This window comes from Macrotis lagotis, chromosome 5, assembly GCF_037893015.1.
Source record: "Macrotis lagotis isolate mMagLag1 chromosome 5, bilby.v1.9.chrom.fasta, whole genome shotgun sequence".
Classification (NCBI taxonomy): Eukaryota; Metazoa; Chordata; class Mammalia; order Peramelemorphia; family Peramelidae; genus Macrotis; species Macrotis lagotis.
In genome coordinates this window covers 143,131,783-143,150,738 of record NC_133662.1, presented here as the reverse complement: position 1 = coordinate 143,150,738, position 18,956 = coordinate 143,131,783, and the positions used below count along the sequence as shown (strand labels likewise).

The 18,956-nt window shown below is 30.3% G+C and overlaps 1 protein-coding gene and 1 pseudogene across 10 annotated transcripts in view; both read right to left on the bottom strand.

Annotated features, from left to right (window-relative positions):
* Positions 1-18,956, bottom strand: part of EYA4 (EYA transcriptional coactivator and phosphatase 4) — a 368,182-nt gene that overhangs the window by 66,416 nt on the left and 282,810 nt on the right. For 6 of the 10 annotated variants that reach the window (XM_074187618.1, XM_074187619.1, XM_074187616.1 and 3 more), the window contains 6 exons: positions 18,272-18,340; positions 9,319-9,411; positions 4,045-4,111; positions 1,953-2,095; positions 1,670-1,813; positions 121-200 (listed from right to left, as the gene is read on the bottom strand). In XM_074187618.1, the coding sequence (XP_074043719.1) occupies positions 121-200; positions 1,670-1,813; positions 1,953-2,095; positions 4,045-4,111; positions 9,319-9,411; positions 18,272-18,340 (596 nt within the window). The remainder of the gene's footprint in view (positions 1-120; positions 201-1,669; positions 1,814-1,952; positions 2,096-4,044; positions 4,112-9,318; positions 9,412-18,271; positions 18,341-18,956) is intronic. The other 4 variants (XM_074187622.1, XM_074187624.1, XM_074187625.1 and 1 more) reach the window with 2 other exon arrangements.
* On the bottom strand, positions 14,556-14,650 carry LOC141490269 (U6 spliceosomal RNA; annotated as a pseudogene).

Sequence of the window (18,956 nt, the reverse complement as noted above, 5' to 3'; positions counted from 1 at the left end):
TGTATTGAAAACTCATCTGTAAGAAGAAAAATCAAATATTAATATGCAACTATTTTGTAACCGAAATAATTTTATTGAACATGCAATGTTGATTAAAAGTTCTTTTTAAAAAATTCATACCTGCTGTGAGCTACTGAAATTTGTTGAATTGGAAACAGAATTATTTGCATAAATAGTAGATGATGGTGCAAAACTAGAACCTAGAAGTAAAGAACAAACTAGATTTTAAGATTATTTCTTACAGTATGCATGAAAATATTTCACTTAGAAATTATTCAAACTAGTTGAAATATCAATGATTATTTGTAATTTATTATATAAGAAAAGAAACATCCAATTTTGGTGTTTGTTTTCTATATGTAAATTTAAAGAAAGTATTTTAAATATATTTTTATTCTATATATATATATATATATATAGTATCTATTCTGAATAGTACTTATATTAAAAAAAATTAGCATTTGGGGATTTTACTTTATCACTCAAAAATCTCTCCAAGAATTAAAGGTTCATAGATCTGAAAACTCTCTGAGTTCCAAACTACTGACTCAAACTGAGATTGTTTATGATAAATCATAAGAGTAAATTTTCTTTATAAAAGTATATTTGTATGTTATATTCATTTTGACTACAAGCACCAAACATGCCTGATTTATCCAATTTATTATTTCAGTGGTTCTTGCATCTAGAATGTGTGGAAATAAAAATAGCAACAAATTTAGAGTTGAGAGAGAGATAAAAAATAAAGAAGAGAAAAAAGAAAGACAGAATGAGAGGATAAAAGGAGAGGAGAGAAAGGAAGAGAAGCAGATTGTTATTCTGTTAAAATAATTGTCAAAATAATTGCTAAAATATTGGTAAAACAATTCATTTTAGTCAAATCACAGCTTAATCAACTAATTGTTGACTTGAGTATTGTATAGAGAAATCAGTCAAAGTTATTAACTCTGTTTATGCGATTTAAAACTCAAAACTAACATTGAAAAAAATAAAAAGTTCCTAATTATAATCTCAACCAGTTTCTTTCTACAATTACCATATAATAATCACAATCACCCTGCCTTAAAAAGAGAAAAAAAAATCTCAGAGATTATAGACACCAAAATAACAATCAGATATTGCTTATAAAATAAGACAGAGTTGAATACCTATGATAATTAAAAAATGTAAAATACTACTTATCAGATACATTATGGATAAAATTATTTCAAAAGGAAAAATAAATCAAATATGTCAATATTCATTGAGTGTTGTCAAAATTTGCTCAAAGTTGCTAATTCATTTTGAAGTTAACAAATGGACATTTGAGACTTTGTAAATAGTAAAAGAATAATGGTTCTCTTATGAATACTTTTAGAGAGCCACAAAGGACACTGGAAGTGTTGACTGAACCGCGATAATTTCATTATCACTGGTTTGGAGAACTCTTTGGACTTGGGCTCAAGGTAATGTCATATACTTTAAACTGAAGGTTTTGATTCTTTTCAACTCTAAAAAAGATGAGTTTTCATAAGTTACGTTTCCAACTTTTCCTCCTATTTCTATGTTACTTGTCTTATGTGATGAATTTTTGCAAACACTATAGAAAATTTCCTTCTATCATAGACTTTATTTCCAGTTTGCAGCCTACAAAGTCATCTTCTATTGTGTTTAGGGCATACCTACTTACCTGGCATTTGGTAAGAATAGGGTGTTTGGCCTGGCTGGGGGGTAGAAAACCCTGGACTGTAACTGAGGCACCCCGTCTGCAGTGGTGACTGGGTTTGTGAAAGTCCACTTTCTGTCTTGATGCCTGGCAACATCACACCTAAATCTGGGTGAGCAATTAATATTCAAAGCAATTTAATAATTAGCTTATTGAAATCCTCTGTTGTAGATGGCACAAGAAAATAAAATTACCAATTAATAGTCTCCCGCTTATAATGAAAGAACAGAAAGAAGATGCAAAATACCGTAAGTGGGTAAGCTGTAAGGTTGTCCTGTCTGTGAGTAGGCTGTGTACACTGCTGGCTGCTGCATTCCTGAATATTGAGTCTGTCCGGCATAGGCAGACATTGTTTGAGCTGCTGGTGTAGAAAGAATGTGTGGATAGGGCCTAAATATCAGAAAAATAGCATTACTGCGGCAACAGAGACTGAATATTCGTTAGCATAACTTATTGACATTTTAATAATAAAACTTTTAAAATTCCTAATGGGAATCTATTTCCCTATCCATGATTCAGGCAGCTGGGGTACAGTATATAGAGCATTAGTCTGGAGTTGGAAAAATCTGCTAATTTACTAGCTGCATGACCTTTGGCAAGTCACTTAACCCTGCTTGCCTCAATAGTTCATCTTTGCCAAGAACCCCCTGCCCCCCCAAAGGGGTCATGAAGAGTCAGACAGAACTAAAATGCCTGAACAACAACAATCCATAATTCAATTGTATAGTTTGCAGGATAGTAGATAGAGCACAGGACTAGTAGTCAGGTGAATTTAATTCTAGTCCTAATTCTGCTGCAAATGAACTGAGTGATTTTTATTAAGTCCCTGATCCTCCTGGGCTTCAGTTTATTCATGTGAAAAATGGAATAGTAGACTTGATGGTTTCTAAGCTGCCCCTGGTTCTCATATATACATACATACATAAATGCATACATACACACATACACACACACACATATATATATATACATATACATGTATATATATGATATATCATATACACAGAACAGGAACCTGATGCACAGGTGGAGTGAAATGATCATGATCACACATTGTAATACTTCCCACTATTCCTACTTAAATGCTTCCCACTATTAGGGTCATGACTTTGATTTTGTTAACATACCAAAACTTAGCCTAAAAGTCCAAAGCAACAACACTGTAAATTTTAATGACTACATTATTAACTCTGAGATATTAAAGCTATATACCTTGGCTTTGGATTAGAATTATTTTATAAATTCTGCAAAAAGTCATTAAAATGAAAATATTGTAGTTCCTAAACCACTTCAGTTTTGTTTAAAGAAAAAAAAATTGGATTAATGTTTTATATCAAAATCTTTCCATGGATAATACATTCATGGTATATATACATTTCTATATATGGAGGTATATAAAAATTTCTTGTCCTTATACTAAAAAAGTGATATTAATCTTACATTATGATGAATTGCCTCAAATAAGGGCATGTCAAAAAGTCTTAAGGAAAGAAGCCTCATGCTTATGTCTCCAGCTATGTATAACTCAAAAGTCTGTTTCTCCTAACTTTTCCATTCCCTAGGTACACATGCAACTGAATACTTGAAGTGTGAGACAAAAGAAAAGGGAAAGAATTACATTACAATTTATTCTGCTCCCTCTTAAGGAAATGACTCTATTTGATTATGCAATCTTTCATACCTAAGAAAATGACAACTTTTATTTAGCAATATTATTATTTCCTTTGATAATAGTCATGGTGAATTTATACTGATATATGTGTAGGCACGTGTGTATAAAATCCAAAGTCTGCAAACAGAGTTGTTTCCAGACAAATGTAGACTTATCTCTTAAATAGTGTTAAAACTTTGGTATACATGAAAATACCTGAATAAGTTTAGCAAACAAATTAATGGAGAACAAAAAGATATACAAACTGTCCTTCAGAAAATGAAACATAAAAATCCAAGACATTTCAGGTCAATAATATTTTTTAAAAGTTGAACTATCCACCAAAATATTCATAATGCTAACAGCAATGTATGAATTTTTTTATCTATGTTTATGCTTGCTCAAGCATTATATCTTTAAATCTAATTGAATGTAGTAGGTCAATGTTGAATCTTTATTTGTAAAAAAAAATTCATATATCAGAATTCATTAATCTTATAGGATAAAATGAACATTAACATTTCTTAAAATGTTTTTCTTGATTTGCTTAGACAGAACTGCATGAATCTTCATTTTAGCTAGTCTATCAAATAAACTATAATTAGTATTCTATAATTTGAGGATATTTTGAAGTATAAAATAATTCTAATTGTTTGCTTTTACAAACTACAAAAAAGTGATCACTTACTTGGAAGGATACAACTGTGGGGAATACTGATGTGCTGATCTGGGACTGTAGCCACTACTTGTTATTACTGTAAGACACACAAAAATACATATTAAAATTTGCAACAAAAATTTATCTCAAGATACAATCTAAATGAAATGATAAGTATTAGTACTTCAATTTATCTAAGCGTATTTGGTCTTTCAAGCATTTATTCTCTTCAAAATTTCTTTTAACTTATTAGTTTTTAAGACAAGCATTATAAACATGCATTCAAATTACCCAATAAGCTTCTCTCCCAGGGGAAAATATTTTCTGAAAGCAACCTGGACAAATCATTTGAGGCAAATATAGATTTCTGTGGCAATAATTTATTGAAGATTCACAAGAAGAGTGCTATAATTTATCATAAATATGTATTTCAATATCAAATGAAGGAGCAGAGAACATTATCATGTGTATAACTACATTGAACTTCCAATTCATTCCCCCAAACTGAAGTTTACAAATATTAATCTCTTAATGTTCAAATTTTATTTTAATTATGTTAATTCTGCCTTTCATTTTAATTCATTATAAAGGGAATTACAAGTTTAGAAGAGAGAAAAATTCTTTAGCCAGGAGCACACATGTAAAATTTTAATAATATAACAGAAGCCACTATTGCCATGTATCTCTTAATTTATCAAAAGAAATACTCTTCCAAGAAGTGCTTAAAGTATGATAGTCATATCTTTATATCTCATCTATGAATACTGCCCCAAACTGGACTAATTCCAACAGTTTAGAAGTCTCCCTTTCCTTTTAGCCATCTGTCTTGACTAAGACAGATGTATTCCAAATATATGTACACCAAAGTGTTGAACCAATCCCTTCAGAGCAAATCCATACTGGGCAAACATACAGAGTGTCTTTATTAGGCCATCTGCTGTTCATTCACTTTTCAAAAAGATTAAAGTAGTACACAGTGTAGCACTGGAATTACTTTAGTCTAATCAATCATAGTTATACTTCAAAGTACTAAATCCTTCCTAAGTTGTTCATAATAATACTCGAACCAAACTTTCAGAGTTGTTTAAGTGACAAATAGGTTTAGGTCCCTAACTATTTTATGAAACATGATATATTTCTACATCCAAATATCATTAAGGGCCCTTGTGATCTATTGCTTTATAAGCATGCAGAATTTAACAGGTTTAAGGATATTTTTTACTTTTGTGTTCTAAATCTTTTAAGTACATTTTAAATAGTTTATAAAACAATGATACTAAATCTACCCTTCCACGAACTTTTTGAGTCAGATTTGAAAAATAAGTAAATGGTTGACAAGGATAGTTTGATTTAATGTTAACAATTTCAGCAAAAAAAACAACAATCATAAATTATTTTAATACAATTTTAAAGTAAAAGAATCATTGTGTTATTCAGGTTTTTCTTGATTTTTTTAAGCACTTAAAATGGTTAAATTTTACAAATTCAACTCATTAAGAACAAAAAAAATATATGTGTACCATGATGTGGGAACTTAGCAAATATAACATAATATTATACCATGGAAAATTCAAGTCTAGTGTTTTTGAGTTACGTGAGAGAATTCTAAGCCTCCACCAATTATGCCCCTGCTATTTTTATTAACCAAAAATATGAGCAAATGAAAGATCACTATATCCATTTAGCCAATGGCTAAATTTTGGCAAACTTGAAGTTTATGTGTTTTAAAATCAACTTTTCTGTGTTTTGGGAAAGATGAAATTTCACCATCACAAATTGGTGGCAAAAGATAGCTGAATAGAAATTTAACAACAGCTAAATGAATTGTATTTTTCCTCCCAAAGTAAGACATTAGTCATGGTTGTATATATTTATGCACATCTACATATATCACTGCAGCCTTACATATTAAAATTGAAAACAACTCTAATTTTTTTTCTTTTTTTTTTTAGGTTTTTGCAAGGCAGATGGGGTTAAGTGGCTTGCCCAAGGTCACACGGCTGGGTAATTATTAAGCGTCTGAGACCGGATTTGAACCCAGGTACTCCTGACTTCAGGGCCGGTGCTTTATCCACTGTGCCACCTAGCCACCCCCAACTCTGATTTTTTGTCCTTAAATTTGTAAATCTAGAAACATTTTGAAAATGATCCTACGTGTCAAGACTCAGATCAAATACCTTCTACAAGAGTTCTTTCCTTGACTACTAACTGCTAATATTTCCCTTCGAAGGTTATCTTTGCCTACTCTGTAAGTATCTATGGTATCAATTTATATGCATGTTCCTCCATCAAAATATAAGTTAATTGAGGACAATGATTGGTTTTTACTCCTTTTTTATATCCTCAGTACTTATTATTTTGCCTGAAGATATATAGTAAGTACTTAATAAATGCTTGTTAATTAATCGATTGATAGAAGACCTAAATATAAATAATCTAACTTAAAATACATCATTTTTTTAGTTTGTGATCTGAATAGTTAACTTTTCTTTTGCATCAGTAAAAGTAGGATGTTTACATGTTAAGTGTCAATAGGTGGGTATTTAATCTTTTAATATAATCTTTTGAAAAGGCAAATATATTTTGTTCTCATTCATCTAAAATTAAGGGTAACTAATGAAAATCTCTAAGATTAAAGTGATCTTAGGCATGTGGCATTATTTATCAAGTCAAAAGTACTTCAATAAGTTGTCCAAATTAAGAGTGCACTCAGATAATTTTGCCAGTAGAATGCATTACTTTAAGAGAATGTCTTCATTTCACATTTGCAAATGATTTGCCCTGGGTCACCAACCATTGCCTTCATAGGGTTTTTTTTTGTATATTTGTTCATTTTTTAATGTAATGACATTCCTTACTAATAAAATAAAGTGAGTAAATTTAGCCCTTAAGTAATATACTCTGAAAGTAAATTTAATACATTCTCTATAGTATCTCCATTTTTGGAGGCAGATGTCTTGCAAATTTAAAGTTACATAAATTCTAGCTCCATCACTTAAAATGGTATATGATCATCTAAAAATTCACTAAAGGTTTTTATGATTCAGTTTCTTCATAAGTAAAAATGAAGATAATAATTTTAATTCTTCTAGAAGCATTAAGAGAAAAATGCTTTGCGAATCATAAAGTAATAGGTAAATGAGTCATCATCATCATCATTAGGATAAATAACTAAATAATTTAGTGTTATGATAGCAAACTATAATGGTAAAAAATTTTGAGAGACAGCATAGGTAAAATATGTTCACCATCAGATTTTAGAGCATCATCAGATCATATACATTTGTCATTGAGAACACAATTTTATATAGAATGATATAACAATGAAAGTTCAAAGTTAAGCAATCAGGGGACCCAGTTCTTCCATTGAATTATCAACAAACTGATCATAAGCACTTATTGAGCTATCAATAATTTATCCATATGAATGGGTTGTATTAATTTTCATAGAAATCATTCTGCTAATTAATATTATTATAGCATTTATTGCTCTATATTCTCTTAAGTGACTTAAGATGTTATTTAATTACACAACTAATTCTCTAATTTTATCCTTCATTTCATTCAGATTATTTGCATACATACATATATACTTTGATTGGGATTTATAATAACTAATGTTGAGTAGTAGAAAATGTTAAATTAATTGCTTAGTGAGTTGGTGGAAACATCATGGATTAAAACATTCATGATCTAAAGTACTTGCCTGTATGCTGCATCTGTGATTTTACAAAATTTCAATTGGATTTCTGACATTTACTTTTGTTTTTTAAGTTTTTGCAAGGCAGTGGGGTTAAGTGGCTTGCCCAAGGTCACACAGCTAGGTAATTATTAAGTGTCTGAGACTGGATTTGAACTCAGGTACTCCTGACACCAGGGTCAGTGCTCTATCTACTGCACCATCTAGCCTCCCCTGGCATTTGCTTTTAATGTATTTTTGGGTCATAGAATTTTCTTCAGTAATCCTAACAAGAAGGATAATTATTAATAATGAGATAATATTTTAAGGTTTACAAAGTGCTTTATAAATACTGGCTTATTTTGTTATCATAACAGCCTGGGAAATAGGTGTTATAATTATCTCCATTTTACATATGAGGAAGCTGAGGCAAATAGCAATTAATTGACTTGTCCTATTTCACACAGTTAGCAAATATTGGAAGGATGATTGATTTCAAGTTTCCCTAACTTCCTGTCCAGTGGTCTGGGCAAGCTAACATTAGCTATGTAGACAATCAACTGTGAGAACACTGGGCCTAGAGTCAGAAAACTTAGTTCTCAGAGTGCTTTTCCCATTGAATATTATAGATATGTGTAGAGTCTCCATTTATTTTGATATTGAAATTAGATTGATATCCTATCCTCTAGTTAGAAAAATATGTCACTATGCCTTTTATTTGAAAAATGTAGTTATGTTTTCACAATACAAAGTATAACCACATCAAAACACACAAACACAAATTACTATATAAATATACAAGTCCACATACTTATAACATCCAACTAAATCCTATTACTTTAAATACTTTATATGTTAAATATCCACCTTCTTAGGCAACATAAAAAGCCATTACTTCCAGCAGCAACTAAATGAGTAGTAAAGTATTTTAACTTTCCTTTGTAAAACTTTTGACTAAGTCAACTTATTTACTAACCTTCTGGGAGTTAGTTACATAGGAATTTACATTTAAAAGCTGATATTTACAGTTATACTATTGTTCTCTTTGATGCATTAGTATTAAAAGTAGCACTATTCAATTTAATGTTCTAATGCAAGCAACATGTGTTTTCCTGCAGTCCATTAACCTTTAATACTTTTCACTCAGCTGCTTACAAAGAGGAATTTAAAAAAATCTACAGAGGAAACAAGGTTACTTTGAAAAAAAATCAAATGGATAATTTTACATTCTCAGTCATGGATACATTTAACTATCAATGCTGGAGGGATAAATTTTAAGTCTAGCACAACCCACTTATTAAGTTAATTAAAATTTATATAAAATTACCTACAGTAACCTATGATTATTTTACTGTCATAAGACTTTCTATGTTAATTTTTAAAAGTTATCCAAAATACACTAAATTCTATTTTACTTAAAAACTTTTTGTAGAATTTAAAAAAATATAGATTTATGATTACTAGTTGTCCTTTAAAAGGGAAGTTTTTTTTTTTACTTTTTAAAAATAATATTTATGATTTTAAGTATTTTAACAGCAATAGATACTGTTGTATTTATGAGGCTTATTGAAAGGATGATGAATATGCCAATGTGTGCATAACAACACATGAGCTTAAGGCTTTACCTGACCCAGTAAAAGTGTCAAGCGCTCCATCTCCAGTTGTCGTGGTTGTTTCACTGTTGTTCATAGGCTCTGTTTTGACTGCAAGAAGAGACACTATGTAGAAGAATAAGCAGACATGAGTTTTACTTCTACATTTTTACACAATCTCTCATCCCAGTTTGATAGTGAGGCCTTCTAGCTAGTAAGTGCATGCAAAGGGGGGGGGAATAAAAATTTGATAGTCTTGTTAATTCATCTTCTAAAGCACGCATTTATATGTAGAATTTAATTCAAATCACTTTGGATAAATGAATTTCCTCAAGAACTTGGCTATAAAAGGCAGCTAATTTTAAGTAAAAAAAATTGCATGCAATCTAATTCTTAGCTCAACCACTGATACACTAATTTTCTAGTTAAAAGATTGAAGGAATATTTGACCTCTCTGTTCTCCAGTCTTACTCATGAGAAAAAGATTAATACTTTTTGAGTTTTGCAATAAGCACATTAAAAAGCCCAAGAATAAAATAAGACTATATAAAAATATTGAATCAAGGAATAATTAATACATTAAGTAAGAAATGATATTCTATTTCTCATCAACAGAGACTCAGTAGCAGAGACTAAGAAGTCTCATAATTTAATAATAAATTCCTAAAATCATTGTATAGATATAACATGCAATTGTATATATCCTGCTATAATATTTTTTCTATTGGTATATAATTTGGAAACTTCTGTTCTATGGGTATTAAGAGCTATAACAAATTGTGCTGGTTCTGTTATGAAATAGAAATATTAAAACCAATGAAAGCATGTATTGAAATAAAAATTCTTTCATATTCTTCCTACTGTAGAAAGGATAGAAATTGAATTATTTGTGAATGATGTCCCATTTAACATCCCTTGAGATCATTGTGTTACAAAATGAATAATATTCTCTAGCAACATCAATAAACTGTGTAAATGCAAAGTTATAAATAGCTGACTATGACCAAATATGTAGGAAAAAACAGAAACATGCAAATTGTCATTGGTGATCACAGACTGAACATATATGAACAATACTCTTCTATTAGAAAAGTTATCACGATGGGATGTACATAGCAACAATTAGTTAATCCTTCCAAAGGAACAGAACTTATGAGATCAATTCTTATGTAAGAAGAAAATTTTTTATTTGTAATTTGAGTAGCTGAAGAATTAATAGAAGGCTTCTGAGATCACTTCTTCCAGTTGCCTGTTTTTTTCCCCAGAATCTTCATGGAAATGTACTGAATCCAGTCATGTTTTTATTTCTCTAGATTCTTCTTCTAACTCTTCAGACTTTTCTCCAAAGTGCCAATGAGCATGTCTTTTTCCCTTCCCCCAATTTTTCAGTTTCTTATATTTTGTCCTCCCTATTATAATGTAAGATCCCTGAAGACAAAAAAAAAAAAAACTTTTCTTTTCTAGAGCAGGCATATAATTTTCAGGAAGTAAGGATATTTATTTTTGGGTGATAATGAATCTTTTTCATTCTTCACTAAAGATTCAACAGTGATACAAACTCAGAATGCAAGATCACAAAAAAAGATCCTTGGCCACAAAATTATAAAATATTAGAAAATATGGATGCATTAATTTTTGATAATTTCTTCATGAGATATTTCATAGGAAGTCATAATGTTCAGGTGAGGTGGATTCTATCTGAATGCTGAGATCTCTAACTTGCATTTTCAGCTGTATGGACTAATCCTGGACTGGTTATTTTATTTGATGCAGTATACTCTTCAACCTTTGATATTTGGAACAAAAAGCACAATATTGATCAGCAAAACTTCTTCAAGAAATATCACTCAGAATTATTTAATTTTGGTCCTCTTTGGATTTAGACAAAGCTTTATTGTACAAAAGAGTTAACAATACTTGCCCTTTTCAAATGTGTATCAAGAAGAATTAATGTTTTTATTTTCTGACAAAATAAAAATCATCAGGAATGAGTAAATGGTAATGTAGGTTCTACTTTTTGCATGTGGATTTATTTGAAGTTATGAAAAACAAAAAATATTTATGGTAATCAGCCTCCTTATAAAGGTGCATCTTTACAAAACTTAAAAATACCAAGATTAACTATTTGATTATGCTTTACTTATTTGCGAATTATTCCTGTGCTCATACTAGTTTACAAAACATCTCTTCCAAATGATCAAGTTTATATGTAATAAATTGCTTTTGATCAAAGAAGATTAATTATTACAGGAAGGGGTATTGCCTGTGAACATAATCTTAAGTAGCAAAACAATTTATATTAACTATGCATAAATGTGTATGTCTTTCAAAAATTTCAAGACATTTTAAGTTGCAACATTTAGTTTGTTCTTTGAAATGTTACAGAATTATAGGACTAAACAAAGATCATCTAATTCTATCCCTTTAATACATGGAAACTTGAAACCAGGACCAAAATTATCACATATATAATGGTATATTATGATTTTGATATGTCTAGAGTATTTATGGGGGAAACAGTGAAATTGTTGAAGTGATATTTTTTATATTTTATATTTATTATTTTTATATTTAAAAAAATAATAACTGTCCTAAAGGGAAGATAAATTTAATGGTGAATATAAGGAAAGAACTTTCTGTCTGTCTGTCTGTCTGTATGTATATATGTATGTTTTATGTTTGTAAATATCACTTAAGTGTGAATATGTATGTGTATATTGTGCATAGGTTTGTTTATGTATGTGTGTACTTATCTATCATATATATGGGGGATGGAGGCTAATGTAATATCTATAATCATGTTCAGCTTATGGAAATTCCCAATGTGGGATAGGTGAGAGAGATCCTGTTTCTGGAAAAGTTCTGAAGATGTAGAACAGCAACATCTCAAAGAGATTGTGAAGCATGTGTAAACATTCTGTAATGGATTTGGGTCTGCTAATTACATGGTCAAAATAAATTGTTTTTGGTGTTTTTTTTTTTTCAATTGGCTGCATAGCCAGAATTGTTGATGTATTATAAAAGGGGTGAGTTAGCCTCTGCCTAGTCCAAGGTTCATTTGGACATTGAGTGATGATGTGGCCCTGGGTTGCTGTGCCAGAGACACTACACACACACACACACACACACACACTCATACACAATGATGCATGCATACATGCATATATGTGTGTGTATATAGTTGAACAATCAGTCCCTCAGTCAGTCAACAAACATTTATTAAATGCCAACTATATGCTAGGCCTATACTAAGTACTTGAGATACAAATAAGATGTCTATGTGATCCCTTTTCTCAATAAGTTGTACTCTAATGAGGGAGAGAGCATACCAAAAAAAAAAAAAAAAAGAAACTCCTCTCTAACTACAGGATAAATATCGTGTAAATATAAGGTAATCCCTGGAGAAAGTTACTTGGGAAGGGGGAGGAAGGCATAAAAATTCTGAAGGTGAGAACCTGGGTTGCATCTTGAAGGAAGCTAAGGAGGGAAGGAGTTGGAAATTAAAAAGGTAAAATGCTCTAGACATAAGGGACAGAAAGTGAAAAGATGAAGTGTTATGGGTGGGGAACACCAAGCATGTCACTGTACCTACACCATGAAAACATGATGAGGAGTAAGGAACTGTAACAGTCCAGGCATGAGGTGATAAGGGACCATACAATGGGAGCAGCTGATTAAATGAAGAAAAAGGGACATGTAAGAAAAGTGTTGTAAATATGTTCATTTTTGATCTATGCTTATTATGAATGCAAATGTAAAGCCAAAATCAGATTGCCTTCAGTTAGGGGGAGAGGGGAGGAAAGGGGGGGGGGAGGAAGAAAAATTTTAAAATTCAAAATGTTGTGAAAAGATTGGTAAAACTGTGATTGTTTGTAATTGGAAAACAAATATAAATTATTAATTAATAAAATAAATAAATATAAAGAAAAAGTGTTGTGAAGGTAGAAACAAGATTAAATTGAATATATTGTAGGAGGGCCAATGAATAATTAGGAATGATTACAACAGGCTACTTACCAGTGACTAGAATAATGATAGTGGGCTTAACAGTAAAAGTAAAGTTGGGGAAAAAGGAGTGTTTGGAGGTCAAGATATGAGTTTTCTTTTGGCCATATTAAGTTTGAAATGCCAGAGTGGCATCTAATTTGAACTGTCCAAAAGGTAGTAAGGCACTGAAGTTCAAGAGAGAGATAAGGACTGAAATAAAGATCTGGGTAATGTAGATCTGCACAAAGATAACAGGAAATAATTTGTGTTGCAAAGAGAATGGGAGAAACAAGGATTAAATTGTACTTTCCTTTAAGAGGATTATTTGTTAACCAGTAGAATATAGTTGAATTAATTAGTTTTATGTTTATGGCATCAATAGCTAATAGAAAGTAATAGCTATTGTAATTATATATATTGTAATTATATTATATTTTTCAGTAACTGTTAATATACAGATAGCAAAGAAAATTAAACAGAAATCTTTCAAACAATTCATTTTTTACTAAGGATACCTCAAGATTATATTTATGAATTTTTGTTCATTCATCTTTCCCTGAAAGTTTCATGAATATATATATATATATATATATATAGGTTTTTTTCCTCCAAAGATTGATAAGTATTCCAATTCTATAATATGCTCTGTTATTGTTTCTGGAAAGGGTATGTCAGTCTATTGCCCTATGACTCCTTAAGACCTCATTCACCTTGCCTGTAAATATTGCTCCCTGGCTACCACCACTTTATATGAATTTTCTCTCCATCATAATGTAAGCTCCATCTGTTCAGGGATTATCAGCTTTTGAATTTGTATCCCCAGTACTTAATTTAGTGTTTAACACATGTGAAATATTTTATAAATATTCTTCATACATTAATTTTTAATACATTGTCTGAGATATTTCAGTAATGGAAACATAATCTCTAATTTATTCAAAACTTGAAAAAATTTTAATACTAACTTTTTTTAGAAAAATGCCTGCTAGATTCATGACATTGTTATTTTGTTTACTGTGATTTTTTTCCTACTTATTTCTATGGTGGGAGACAATACCAGTATTAAGAATTGTAATGTTTTTAAAATATTGAAATTTTTACTATGTTGGTGTTACAAGAGGAAACTCTTACATCTAAAGTAGGTAAATAACATGCTAATTTTGTAATAAAAATTCTACAACACTTATAGTTGGTCAATCAAACAATTCAATCATTTAAATTATTGAGAAAAGCAAAGAAATGGTTTTTTATTATGAACACAGGAGTAATAATGAATTTTAGGGACAATTTTGTTTATGAATTTGTGTGTCATCCTTGCTCAGGGGTCATGCTAATCTTCTCTGTATCGTTAAAATTTTAATGTGCTGACAAAGACAGCACAAGAGACAATTTTGTAGGCTAAATTTTATGAATGATAAAAATGAATCATTAAAAGGTCCCCATGATTTCTGGGCAAGTTATGAGCTGGGAAGAAGTGGTTGTGAATACCAATATATGAAGTACTATATACATGCTATGGACATAGTCACCAATTGACATCACATTTTCACTATCAACCAGTTCCTATTTATAGCAGTTAACATAAATGAGAGTCTAGGCAAGACAGGAATGAATTGGTCATCATTTAATATAGACAGATGTTTGATTTTAGTGGGGGGGCAGTTATTAAATCTATAAACTTGGTTAACATAGTTCCTATACATTTTGTTATCTCTTTGAAATTACTGAATCAGTTATTTTGCATTTTCTTCCTCCTTGAAATCTATTTCCGACATCATTTTGACTTGGCCACAATCTGCTTAGATTTTCTTTTGAGATGAATGGATCTCAAAGACAACTTGCCTTATCTTCGAAAAATGCCTGTCCTAGGTTTTGTAATCCCACATTTGGATTCATTTATTTCTATTTTCGGTTTTCATCTCTGGAGACCAAGGATTAAATCGGTCAGAGATTTCAAGATGATTGGATTAGTCCATATATAAATTTCCCACTGGACATCTCAAAATACCACAAAATCAGGATATGTAATATGTAGTAGTCTTTGTTCTGAAAAAGATTCTAAAGGCATTCAGGTCAAAATGGTTACACTATGCAACTTTAAATCAAAGTCATAAATGACCTTTCTATATACTATGAATGATTTTGATAAATGGAATAGCCTATAGTTTAATTTTTATTTTCTGAGTCAGTATGTTTTCTTGAAAAATACTTTTCTCTTGATTATCCATGAATGCCACATTAATTTATTTCTTTGCAAAGATAACAATACAGTTTTAAGTTTGGCACACCATTCTAAATGATGAAATTATTATACCCATAAACAATACTTGTATGGAGTTTTAAGATATTCTTGAATTTTAATGTCATTCACTCAATTGTTCTTAGATTTATTATTCAAATGAGAAAGTATTTAAGGGCCCACTATGTACAAAATACCATGATTTTCTCCCCCCCAAAATAAAATATATTGAAGAGATCTTCTTGAATGCTAAGGTTCTGAAACTTCCACTTCTCTTGGACTATGTACACCACATCAGTAAAATGTGTGTGAAGCCAATACAATTTTGTTCCTTGTCAAATTTTGATATTCATTTTCCTCAAATAATAAATTTAAAATAAAAAATAAACTATCATTTTTGTGGCATCTATTTTACTGATAATATTTGAGAAGTCAATATTCCCCAGGAAAATAAAAATTTGTCCCATGAAAATAATTGTTGAGAAAAATCATCAATAAAAAATAAGAGAGTAGCTTTATAAAAAAGTAATTCAATTATTGACTATGTCCTTGATGATGGCAATCAAGGAGATATACTCTTATACAAATAATAAACAAAATTTAGTCCTTAGGTATTTCTCCCATAGGAATAAGTTATTAAGTCAATTTAATTTACTTATTTACCTAATATTAAGTGAAAGGTGATCAGGAGGACCAGTCACAAGACATGTCTTTTTAATTCCATGATTTTTTTTCAACTTTCAAGAGTTTTCAATTTTTCAAGAGTTACTAGTAGCATAATTAGTCAATTTGATCCACTTACAACTCAAATGAGAGTGGAAGAAAATTTTTGAAAGCCAAATTATAACCTTTCCAATAATAAGAATAGCAATAGCTAGCATTTAAAAACATCTACTGTATGTCAGACATTGCTAAATACTTAACAATAACATCTCAATTGATCTTCATAACACCCCTGGGAAAGAAATGCTGTATTTATCTCCATTTTACAGCTGCAGAAATTTAGCCAAATAGAGATAAAGTAACTGGCATAGTTAGTAATTGTCTAAGGTCATATTTGAATTCATATCTTTCTGACTCTGAGTTGAGGGTTTTGGTCACTGTGAGACTTTGCTGCCTCCATGGCTTTCTACATTCAGATAAGATGTTAACATGAGAACTACAAATATTTGAAATATTTTACTCAAATAGAAAAGTAATGCCACAAATACTTATGGAGACTTTATATACACAAAGGATTAAGAATTCATAAAAGTAGTATCATGTTCCAGATTTCAGATAGTAACTTTAGCATGTAATTCATCATTAGTATTTTTCTTGATGAATTTATATGTGTAATGTAACTACTTTCAATAAAGAAAATTCTGTTTTATAATATGTGAAAACTGAAATTTCTAATAACATCTTTGAGAGCAATGAGTTGATAATTGTATTTTATCATTGAAAAATAAGAAACCAAGTATTCCTTATAAGCTCTTAAGAAGTTTAAGCATTTTAAGAAAATTTTTAAAATATAATGGCCATTGGAATATTAATTTATTTCACATTCTTACTTCAAAAATAGAATCTAGTCATATAAATTAGGAACATATCTGTATTTCATTATTATTATTACTTTTTTCAATCAGATCCTTGCTATAGGGAACTTTCATTGAAGAAACTCCTTGTACCATCTCTGATTAGTCCATGATACTTCCTCTAGGACTATTGTATATTTTTCAGGAATTGTTTAGAACTGATTTTAGAAAAAAATTTAATGAGAATGAAATTTTTTTTTAAAAAAATTAAGAAAAATAGGAACTGGTTATTATAAATTTATATTATAAATTGTTTATATAATTTGTTATTAAATCTAATAAAAATTATTGACATTATCCTGGGACCTTGAGAAAACTATGCCCATTCTAAGTGGAAAAACTGAGTGAAATTAAAACAAATCCTACTGTAATTCAGTTGTCAGTATAGACACCTACTTTTTTTCAGGTCTCAGAATAAATCCTAAAGATGGCATCATGAGGAATTATAAAGGAAAAAAATAAAATTTAGAGACTATAGTAAATTTCATGTGGGGCTAGAGTCTGGAAGAATCATCATGCTGGGTACAAATCTGGCCTCAGGCACTTATTAACTGTGTGACCCTGGACAAGTCCCTTAACCCTGTTATCTTCCATTTCCTTATGTATCAAATGAGCTAGAGGAGGAAATGACTAATATTTTGCCAAGCAAACTCCAAATGAGTCAAACACAACTGAAACAACTGACCTACTAACTTTCATGCCATGCAGTCTATTAATGGATTATATTTGGAACTGAAGAATTTCACAATTCAAATAAAAATGTTATTGAATTTCAGGAGCCCTTTGACATTCTAAATTGACTCAAGCCTTTCATAAGAGATGTTAAAGTTTAAAATCATTCTTTACACACTCCCTCAACTCTGAAAACACCTTATCTATTTTTAACTGATCAGTAACTGATCAATTTATTCAAATAAGCTGCAAATGTACACAGATTTGCAAAGCTGCCCTTTCATGCATATTTTCAAAAATCTTTGCATTAAAAACATTAATTTTATGGTATAAAAGTAGCCTACCATTTGGGAACTGTTAAGCAAAAATATATTTATTTTTCCTGTTTTTCTCTTAGAAGTAATGAAAAACACACAGCAGTGGCACAAACCATAGATTAGAAACAAAAACACAAACCATAAAGGCAAACCCACACAGTCACACACATGCAGTGTACCATGATCTCTCATACTTGTTGCAGAAGAAGGAGTGCTGCAACTCAGCAACCAGTCTGCAGTATTTAAAACAGTCATGGTGTCTCCTGAGAACAGGAACAATATAATGCTTCATTGTTTGAAAGCCTGCTCAGTGTCTTATGAATTATCTTCAATGCTTGCAAGTGTTTTTTCACTTGGAGCCAAATCTTTTAACTGTGCTATATTGCTTTTATGAATATTATTTAATATAGCTTATTTTCTTCAAGGAAAATATATGCGTATGATTATTAGTGTTCTTGAAAGCAAGTTTCCAGAGTTTGGAGAGTCTTTAAATCCTAATATTTGTACTTAATTTGGGTTTTAAATGCAAGCATGACTAATCTAAAAGTCATCACTAAATGGCCTACTCTTTCTTCCTTATATACAAATAAAAGCCTGCAGCTATTAATTGGAATTATGTACACATATGGAGAGATGAATGATCATCCATAAGCAAGAAAAAAAACTAAATTACAATGAGTTTGGTGGAAAAGTTCTTAATGCAGGCATCTTATAATATATACAATTTTACATAGAAAATTTCAAAACTGAATATTTGTAGACAATGGCCTTTCTCCTGCCACGCTGTAACTTTTGGAAGACCTGAATTATATTTATAAATGATCATTAAATATTTTAAAGCATTTTGAGTCACTATCTATATCTGATCACTTTCAATAG